Here is a 10,509-nt window from a genome sequence, read left to right on the forward strand (position 1 = left end):
TACTACTTAGAAATTATACTAAGAGTACTCTTGTATATACATAAGAAATACATAGTATAATTGTAACAAGAAGTGCACTAATAAAATTAACAGAGCTAATTATAATTGAACATTGGAAAAAAGTGGTATTTACCAATTTTTAATTCCTTCATTGATTTTTTTTCAGAAAAAAAGACATAATATGTTTTCTATAGTACAAATGCACTTTCTTGAATTTTTTGGTGGTGTCAGGTACTATGGATGGTGTGCAAATGCAAAAATTGAAAAGAGGGATATCTTGAAAAAAATTGAAAAGAGGGATCACGTTACAGTACTCTTGCGTAGGTGTCGAAGACGACTCACGGCTGGGGGGCGCCGACTGCCGTGTGCCTGAGGCGTCTAACAAATGAGGCTTTTATCCAATTGCTGTTTTTATCTTGTTATAGAATTCCATGAAAACGATTGATCTCAGCTATGGATCTCCGCAAATGAAGTCCTGTCAACGCATGCTGGTATTGCATCTGAAATGAGAATTATCACAACCGGAGAATGGCCTTCAAGTGCAGCCCACAGTCGCCTAATTAAAGCTATGAATAAATGAATAAACTGAAAAATTTATAAATAAAAATTTATGTTCAGCAGAAGTCGTTGGAGAAAAGTTGAAGAGTGAAGACCTCTACGGGGCGCATTGCCCGAACCTAAGACTGCACAGCCTCAATGTGATTCTTTCTCATCAACAATCAGGGCGGCTTTTGGCTTGGCACACCAGATGCAGACTAGTACCAACAATATTTTGACATATATCAGAAACTTATATTAAGTACTGTCAAGCCCACTGATGCTGTGCCAATAATTGTCACATCCAACGAAGAACTTCAACTTTGTTCGCGACTAGTTGGAGAACGGACGCATTTAGTTTGATTCCTTGAAGAAACGTGACGGGCAAGTTTTGGTATTTTACAATATGACAGCAGTTAACTGTGGTGTCCAGAGGCTCAACAATGCCAGAAAAGCAGGGATCCCGAAAATTAACATTCTACCAGGAAGTCCAGTTCTCGTCGAGCTGCTCGCTGTAGGTCCGGGACTTACCAATACACGAGTAGCGCTCATCCTCTCAGTGTAATGGGTCGAAAACTGTTCAATATTCACGGTGCAGATAGCCACGCTCTGCGACAGGCCGCATCGTATTTCGTATGGTGGTAAGTTGTACGGTGGCATTGCAACGACCGCGTCCCACGCGCTACCCATGGAAATGTGAGTCGCATCCTGAGCAACCGTCACTGGAGACGTCAGAACGTGTCAATGAAAGTGAAGTTTGTACTACGATAGGCTAATTTTGCGCATACTGGTATACGGCCTATCGATCAGGTCTGTCCCAGAAAGTATAAACGTCGTGCCCTCCGCGCCCGTGCCAATGACTATTCCACCTTGGTAATTTACTGGAAATCCGACATCAGCTATAGTGGCCGTGGACACCTGTGCATGGGCAACTTCAAACAGGGAAGCATTCAGTATTCAATCTGGATGTAGCTTTCATGTACACACTATTCACGATCGCGAGAACAAGCACTGCGAATGAGATCATTTCGTCTCCACACCAGGGGAGAATGACTTTGAGTTCCTTTAATGCGTGATCAACAAAGAGGATGAGGTTGCGACCATGACAGGAGGGCGGACTTGGCCAAGATGGCGGGTATTAAACGAATATATGTCCGTGGACCGTGGCCCATACGGTGCATATTGGATCTCAGCTGCGGATCTCCGCTTGTGTATCGAAAAAACGATCTAGCCATCCTAGAATCCTAAATATACATAGCAGAGATGGCTTGGCAATATTCGCACTACAACAGTGGTCAACAATAATTGCATTCAGAAGACACTCAACACCATCAGGAAAGCGGGTATCATCAATAATAATATTTTACTGGGCGTTCCAGTTCTCATCGAGCTGCTCGCTGTGGGTCCCGGACTGACCAAAATACGAGTAGCGCTTATTCTCACCGCGTACGTAGTCGAATATTGTTGAATGGTTTCGGTGCAGATAGCCGTATTTTGCGAAATGCCGCATCGTAGTTCGTACGGTGGTAAGCCATATGGTGGCTCTGCAACCTCTGTGTCCCATGAGCTAGCCTTGGACATGTGTGTTGCGTCTTGAACAACCGTCGCTGAAGATGTTGGTGAGTGTCAATGGAAGCACATAATGTACAGTGACGAGATAGTAAAAACATACCGGTATATGGATTTTCAAGGATGTCTGTCCCGGAGATTATGAATGTTGTGCCGTCTGCGCCGGTGCCAATGACCTGTCCACCCTGATAAGTTTCTGCTGGAAAGCCGACATTAACAATCGTAGCCGTTGACACTTGTGCACAGACAACTTGCAACGGAGCATTCTTTAGTATTTGGTATGGACATATTTTTGAGTGTACTACGCACCATTCGCGACTACGAGAACAAGCACTGCAAATGAGAACATTGTCTCTGCACCAGAAGATTATGCCTTGAGAAGACAGAGATAAGCGAAAGTGATTTCCATTCAATTCAAGTTGTTTTGGACCATATTTGATCTCAGTGGCAGATCTCCGCTTGAAAGCTCAGAAAAGCAGAAGCGGCAGGTGAGTAAAGTCACAAACATTGAAACATCTTTGGTAAGCACTGCATACATTCAGTATGTAGTGGAAATGACTGCAAGACTACTTCACAACCCTTGTTAAGTATGGCAAGATTCATCAAAGAAGAGTTACAATTGTACACTGACAAGTAATCTTGAAAGACACAGTTTGGTATTTATACAACGCGAATGTGTTACTGCAAGATCGCACCTACTATGTTGAATTCATGAAATTTTATTGAAGGAAAGCGATGCCCGCCTTTAAATTACCGTTCTTTGTTGATGAATTAGCACCAACATGCATGTCGAGTGTGTAAACTGTCTCGGTGGAAAAGGCAAGAAGACTCACGCATGCCAAGCTGACATATTCTGGGTTTCAATCGAATCAGATGCGTTATCCGATGCAAGGTGGCTTTAAGAAAGGATCGCTCCATTGCCAATCAATCTGTTTGCGCCAGCTGCGATGTATTTGCTCACGTGACATAAAGTTATGTAATCACGGGTCGTTACAGAATATTTATGAACCCCCAAATCCGTTTAATTCAACCTTGGAAGTGATTCTATATATTATTGTCTCTCTGGGTCAGTGAATTGTACATTTGCATTTAAGAATTGCCATGCATAATGAATACATTTACTGTTTGATATCTGAATATATTTTCTCCACATACTAAAACCTGTCCTAAAGCAAGTCTCTGAGTCATGCAGTTTATTTCAATAGGTTTGTTGCTCATATCTTGAAGTGGCCCACTGTAATGCAAATTAGCTCAGCTACCTTCTCATTGCTGGATCTTTGCAAAGTATACATGTTTCAGATGTTCCATCAGTCACACTTTGCAGTCTGTACTGCTTATTTATCCTGGGATATTTATAGATGAGAACGGATGTTTGCATGAGACGTAAACTCCAAAGTTGGTCGTTTAATGTAGCCCTTATGATCATATATATTTGCCAACCTACCTCAATCCATCCAATCATCACATATACATAGCATTCCACTGAGTCAGAGACAGCCATCCTATGTGCCATTAAGCTGAGCGTAGGCTACTACCTTGCGAAGCTGACGAAGTATGTGGAAGCGTTCAGCCTCGCCGCGTCATCAAAAGAAGGGTACAACTTCTGGCCAAAATGAGCAGAGGGAACCTACAATGCATTCAGAAGGTGCAGACAACACGACGCACGTCAAATTTGCACCTGAACCGACTAAAATAAATCAAAAAGATAAGCGGAGTCAACCAAGCCACTATCACAATCGCCGAAGACACATTGAAAGGCCCGCTCATAGCCAACGGAAGGTAAAGTCTGACAAGTACGCAGGTAGCAAACATTCAGGATCGACTGCATCGAAACCCTCTCGACTCAGGCAGCTTGCAATGCTGATGATGGGATCACGAAAACGGCCGAAAAGGCATTCCAGAATGCAAAGCAAAGGAACGGCTACGAGCAGAACGACCAAAACAAGCAGAACAACTGAGGAAAGCGGAACAACTAAAACAAGCGGAACCGGTGAAGAAAGCGAGGCAGCTAAACCAAGCAGAACAACTAAAGCAAGCGGGGAAACCAGAACTAGCAGGAGCGGAACTACTAGTGCAGGTGCAAAAGTAGGACAGAAGCCAAAAGTTATAGGAGTAGTCAGGCCAAATGTCCATAAAACAGTCAAGACAAGGACCGAACCAACAAGGACAGGTGGAACTGGCAAAGTGCACACAACAAAAGGCGGGTTTGCACGGGAACGTGAAACAGCCGAAGGTACAGAGAGAAACAGACATGGAAAGAAACAGTCAGATCAGAATGCTGAGGTAACTGACCTGGTAAAACTAGGCGGAGGCACAGTTTGGGTGAGTGCATTGTGCAATGTAGCTCAAACGTCTGCAGCATTCGTTTTGATGAACCCTTGCTTCCTTTTCTTCATGGCATCAGAGAGGCAACCATTCAAAACTTGGAGTCGTAGCTTTTAAACGTGTAATAGCCTCAGATCCTCGGGAAAAGAAGGAGGCCGAAAAAGAGTTGCGGCGGTCGAGAGAAGTTAGTGGTCATCCGAATATAGTAAGCGTTTTGACGGCACTCGTGAGAAGTTTAGTATTCATGTAATATCTTTAGATTCAGTTTCATGAGGGTTTCAATCGGACTATGGAAAGTGTGCCTTATGTAGTTTCAATATTCCAATATGCTGCCGGGGGCGACTTGAAAGGAAGGATAGAGAGAAAAACATTAAACGAGGACAATAAAAAGGTTGTAATACGGTAGGTGACCAGTAGATTTCTCAGTTATTGAAGTTGATAAAAGCTGATAATTCCTCGCAAGAGGATCATTGAAAGGGTTGAAACACTTGCATAACATGAACCTTGTACACGGAAATCTAACGTGAGTATACATGAACTGTCTGAATTTCATAGAAGACAAGTCGAACTTGCTCCACTCAGGCCGACAAATATTCTGTTTCTGAATCCCGTAGATAAAGACGTAGTGGAAAATGATATAAAACTGACAAATTTTAGATTGTAGGTCTTCAGAATCTAGATGAGCTCCACGTTTCTATTAAAATAACTTTCTCTCTTAGGACAGAACGCATTCCAAAAGACAAAAGTGTAGTCAAAGTCAATAGTCTGTGCATAGAAGAACATTATATGCCACCAGAGGGTTTGGACTGTGATCTAAGTTATGCATTGGATGTGTGGACGCTTGGGTAAGTGCAGTCTCATTTACGACTGTGGGGGGAACTATTCTCTTAAATGCACTTACAGAGTCACATGTTATGAAATGTACAATGGATTGGAGAGTTTCCCAATAATCAAACCTCAGTAAGCAGTGGATTTTTTAGTGTTGGGTGAAATGGCTAACTTTGTTCATGCGTGCAAATTTCACAGTCCAAATGATAAGCGTTCGAAAGATGAAGTTGCACAGGCAATACTTCGTCTGAAGGAAGTTTGGAATCAACCTGGCTGGAGCAATTACGAACAGGGTATGTGAACGTACAATCAGTGCTTTGCTTTGGTTGACAAGGTCTTTGTACAGCTAAGTCTCTGTGCCAGCAGATGCTCGACACGAAGTTTGCATCAAGAATAAGCGTTGAAAAAGCGTTAAACCATCCAGTAAGTAGTTCTCTTCACTAGTCGTACTGTTATGTCACTCAAATGTACAAATGATAGTGGTTAAAGGAATAGAATTTGAATTTCCTGTATTCGACAGTTTGAAGTTAAATGCTACATGTTCAATCGGAAGCCTTCTTTCTTAATTACTCTCTTCTTGACATTCATTGTTTGTGTTGTCTGTTTCTAATTTGGTATTTGATAAGCCAAGCTTGAAGCGTGCTAAGACATGCAGATCCATCCAAGGGGCTGCGTCAAAGATAACATGAGCATTGCATGGCGTTCATCTAGATCCTCTTTCCTGACTCCTTCGAATTGATTTGAGTAGCGTGCATAGTAGTGTATGTCATTCCTAATAAGTCAGCTGGACTCTCGAATCAGATGGTAGCAAATAAACCAGACGTAGACCTGCTGGTATCGGCTTCTGTCCCCACGTTTCTGTCAAAGTGTCCTCGAATATGCCGAGAACTTCTTGCCATATGGATATGCCCGGATACGTCCGATTGTCTATTTGTATTTGTGAATGAATGATATTGGACAGAAATGCAATCACTCTGGAAGGCAATCTCCGAAAACTATTTCCTGTCTACGTCCTAGAGTCATTATTCTCATTAGAACCATGATTTGCTAGCCGAAGTTCTAGTTTAGCATAGTGTTTACGCTCTACGTGGGAAAGACAGAATGAGTTTAAAAAGAAAGTCTGTGTATATGCACTTAAAATATGAAGTGATTTCAGGAATGTCCACAGGGGTACATTTTTGGGATACAATTCTACCCAACGTCTGGTGCTGAAGTCGAATTTATTTCTGCCATACATATGTGTGATAGCTCCAGGTGAATGTTTGGCTTTGCTTGTGTGATTTGGGGAGAATTAGCAGAACAGTGATAGGCACTCAGTGTGTTCACATTGAATGCAGTCAAGTGGAGAACAAGAGAAGAATCATAAATAGTTAATTTTTTTTGTTTATTATTATTATTATTATTCTGTTTAAAAAATAACACGGATTCTGATTTCACCAAGATAGGTTCCTTCCTCCTTACTTCCTTTTATTCTAGTCACCAGTCACAAAAGTCAAGAGTAGGTCATGCTCAATGTTACAGTACTATGAGGCTTAAAATATCTAGCTCTCACATTCCTCTGACTCTCGTTGCTTCGATTTTGTTTGGCATGGAGCTTTAGACAGTAATAATAACACATTGAATACTGATAAGGTCATCCTTGAAGCCGGTTCAAGAATATTCGGTCTCAGATTCACATTCGAAGCGTGTTTAGGATTGGATACGAGAATAAATTGGAGTAAATCGGAGTAAATTGGAGTAAATTTCGGTGCCACATCAAGACTTAGGTCTGTTTTCTCATTGATATCCGGCGGTAATTTGGATCGTTGTCAGCTAGATATCGGACTCTAATTGTAAGGCACTCACATCGGTGCAAAATAAGAGGAGATAATAGAAGTCATCTGGAGAAAGGTAAGTACGTACGACAACCGAGCCGAAATCCTGTGACCACTCCCTCTATCTAGGGCAAGACGGTGTCTGAATAATTCCCACCCCTGATTCAAGATACAGTATCGGTAAATACTAAAGATATTTCCACGTTGGGCAACATAGTATATACATTTAATTAGAAATTGAGATATTTATGTTTCATTTGCTTTACGTAACACATAGAACTTATTTTTGACTAAAATGCACTTTACTAACTGATATCATTGTCCTAGTAATCCAAAAACAAAAGCATAAAGCCTACAGTTTTCTTTTCCCTTTTTAGTAAGCGAGGACGCCTGTAACTTTTAATTACTATGTTTTAAAAATATAGATAAAGGCTTTTTAATACTACACATCGAAGTGATAACAAAATGTCTTACTTCTGATAAAGTTCTAAAAATAAACAAACATTGCTTACGTTGTAAACGGAAAAAGGAGTGGAGTGAACTATGAAACAGGGGACCTCAAGAGAACTCTACCTAGGCACGAAAGAAGACGAAGTAGCTCTCTCCAAACTATTTTTTCAGCAAGAATATTCAAATTTATCACATTCTATTCTCATCTCAAGTGTGCGGACGGAAAGTGGACCGTGCCATCCAGGTAAGAGCGGAACGGAACGGCTTTAGACGGGGACGGTTTAGCATGGGAGTATTGGTAATGTATGGGAAATTAAAACGGGAACAAGTCAGGTCGGCGCATATATTCAGGTTATTAATATTATTATCTCACATACATTCATTCATAAAACACTCACTTTCGCTATATTGGACGGAACAAGCTTAAAATGCACTAACGTTAACGGGTCGAACTCAAGCCTTGTGAGCAAAACAGGTTATAGATAGTAATAGACATACTATCAATGCGAGAAGGGGTATTGATTTTGATACAATGATAGTCGGGGGGTGCCAAACTTGAAGAACACGGAACAAGCTCAGTGTATGCATTACACGAATGAGAAAGGAGTATGTGTTTTTTTTTACCGACGCGGAAATTGGTCAAAGTCAAGTATTAAATTTATTGCAATAAACAGAGATATGAAGTAAGACTAAGGAGCGTACAAGGCAAGGAATACAGACGGATTTACACGATGACGGGGAATACAAGGAGCACAGATAGTTGAACAACACAATGCAAGGAAAGCAACAAAGGAAGGGAAGGGAGAAGAGGTATACAGAAGATGACGAGTAGATTTTCGAGGTACATTTCGTTCAGATTCAGGTCGTTTCAAAGTTTTCTTCTCAAGAATAATCACTGCGCGTTGCGGCGCAGTTGAGGAAAACAAAGAAGGATGGAGACCCGGGTGAGAGGTAAGGAGAGCCTCGGGAAAAAGTGAGATGTCAGAACCAGTAGTGAAGAAAACCAGGACGATGAGTAAAAGGGAAGAGGCAAAGAACGGAGTTCAGAGAGCGTGCGGTGGGCTCTCCCACGTCTCAACCTGTCGTTCCACAACAACTTCCACACCTCTTACCTTCCTCTCTCCCTTCCTCTCCTTTTCCCTCACCTTCTCATCTCCATTATCACTTGTCCGCTCCCCAAGCTCCCACTCACCCTCCATCTCCGAATCCGCCTCGTCCATCTCCCCCTTCCCTCCCGAACCTCGCTTAAACTTCGATAACGGAGGGAGGTACACACTCGCCGCACGAGGTGGTAACGGCGCTCTACTCTCAGGAGCACTGAAAGTTGAATCCAACATCCCCGCACTTCCTAACCCACTCGTCGCACTCCCATTCCCTCCACCAGCAGTCGAAATCGTATAACTCCTCCTCCACGAAAGCTTACTAGGCGTCATCGCACTTCCACTAGTCAACATCGCTTCTCTCGAAATCGCTTGCCCTCTCGCAACGCGCCACATGATTAATAACGGACTGACAGCTTGTACTTGTCCCAAAACGGGTAGTACGAGGTTTTGTACGTTACTGTTTCGGGCGTAGGTGACGATGAAGATGAGTGCGGTGATTGAGTAGAGAGCGGCGGATTCGACGAGCATGGCTGCTACGGAGGTGTATGTCCGTGAGTGGTGGGTGGAGAGTACAGCACGTGTACGTCGACGAATGAGGAAGAGTTTCCCGACGATGAGGGAGGTGACGAGGATGTTGAGTGAAGCAGATATGGACCAGTAGGGTATACCAAAGTTGACAGTTGTTTTCGTCCATAGATTCGCATTGGGTTGAGTTAGTTGGAAAAGGAGGATCACGCCCATCGCTGAAATTGCAAGACAAGACAAGTCAGTCAGTCAGGAACAACGCTTCTCTCTCTGACGTCTGAAGTGACAGGAATCAGGCAAATACGTACTGAATGAGCCGAGGAGGAGCATGCATGGTAACAATGCGATCCAATAGTTAAAGTTGTAGATCAACCAGAAACGGTAGATCTGCGGGCGCGTGCAAACGGACAAAGGTCCAGACGCCGTAAATGAAACACGCATTTTCACAAGATAAAAATAAGTCACTCTTTCTTTGCAAAGAAACGAAACGGAAAGTGACAAGTGACGTACCACAAGCGCATCCGCAGACCAGTTGAGAACAATGTATGCAGCCGTCCCGAACATATTGATTAAGTCGCCATATTGCGAGCTGACAAAGGCATTTGGTCCACCAGGGAAGTTACGAAAGTCGACGTAGGTGAATTCATTGAAGCGTGCTTCGGCTGCGATGCCGAACGTGCCGAGTATGAAGTTCCAGGTGATATATGCGACGAGTCCCCAGGAAACGCGAGCGCGTGCACCTGTGCCGACGCGCTGCGAAGGGTGCTTTATGAGATGGTGTAGGACGAAAAGATAGAGGGTGAGGTGGACGCCGTATGCGACGCTGGAAAGGACTACGCCGACAAAGTTTGAACGCTCTTCCCAGAGATCAGATGCAGATTCGCCAGGTGGAGCCCAGGTTGACGGGTCGGTGAGCGAAGCATTTGTGGCCGACAGGCCTGCTGCAGCGACCGATGGTGCTGGTGATGAAGGGTAGATCGCCGACATTTGCGGCTGCGGGTGGCGATGGTGATGGCGATAGGTTGCCTTATGAGCGAATTGAGAGAACGGCGGGATGAAATGAAGGAAGGGCTGAGGGTGGGATGGGACGAAGGGACATGTGTGACTGGAGCGGGAGAGAGTATAAGAGGGCGACAAAGAGACGCGTCCTCGGGATCTGCCAGCGAGCAGGAGCAGCAGGAATTGCAGGAGGGAAGGACGGGAAGGGACAGAAGCAGCGAATGTATGCCGGTGTCAGTTACAATTCTGTTCCACGTCCATCCACCGCGCCTCTCCCACACGATCGCCATTCGCGTGCCATTTCTCGCCCTTTTATCCCCACACTCGTCTTCTGGTCTTTATTACCGGCCTGTCCAAGC

At 43.7% G+C, this 10,509-nt stretch overlaps 3 protein-coding genes across 3 annotated transcripts; 1 reads left to right on the top strand and 2 right to left on the bottom strand.

The window, feature by feature from the left end:
* Window positions 1–906: 906 nt before the first annotated feature.
* Window positions 907–1,632, bottom strand: FOMMEDRAFT_138407 (uncharacterized protein). Its single transcript, XM_007262640.1, has 3 exons — window positions 1,525–1,632; window positions 1,326–1,469; window positions 907–1,259 (listed from the first exon to the last, which is right to left on the bottom strand). Exons 1-3 carry the CDS (start codon window positions 1,562–1,564, stop codon window positions 937–939), a joined length of 507 nt encoding a protein of 168 aa, XP_007262702.1. The 5' UTR covers window positions 1,565–1,632; the 3' UTR covers window positions 907–936.
* A 2,028-nt stretch (window positions 1,633–3,660) lies between these two features.
* FOMMEDRAFT_25716 (kinase-like protein) lies at window positions 3,661–5,948 on the top strand (the record flags this gene model as incomplete). The annotated part of the gene is made up of 10 exons (XM_007262641.1): window positions 3,661–4,428; window positions 4,511–4,636; window positions 4,691–4,833; window positions 4,895–4,954; window positions 4,987–5,091; window positions 5,151–5,276; window positions 5,335–5,391; window positions 5,458–5,552; window positions 5,594–5,682; window positions 5,886–5,948. 10 exons carry the CDS (start codon window positions 3,661–3,663, stop codon window positions 5,946–5,948), a joined length of 1,632 nt encoding a protein of 543 aa, XP_007262703.1.
* A 2,218-nt stretch (window positions 5,949–8,166) lies between these two features.
* On the bottom strand, window positions 8,167–10,177 carry FOMMEDRAFT_102223 (uncharacterized protein). The gene is made up of 3 exons (XM_007262642.1): window positions 9,662–10,177; window positions 9,460–9,538; window positions 8,167–9,369 (listed from the first exon to the last, which is right to left on the bottom strand). Exons 1-3 carry the CDS (start codon window positions 10,136–10,138, stop codon window positions 8,567–8,569), a joined length of 1,359 nt encoding a protein of 452 aa, XP_007262704.1. The 5' UTR covers window positions 10,139–10,177; the 3' UTR covers window positions 8,167–8,566.
* Window positions 10,178–10,509: the final 332 nt, after the last annotated feature.

Source organism: Fomitiporia mediterranea (genome assembly GCF_000271605.1).
Source record: "Fomitiporia mediterranea MF3/22 unplaced genomic scaffold FOMMEscaffold_2, whole genome shotgun sequence".
Classification (NCBI taxonomy): domain Eukaryota; kingdom Fungi; phylum Basidiomycota; class Agaricomycetes; order Hymenochaetales; family Hymenochaetaceae; genus Fomitiporia; species Fomitiporia mediterranea.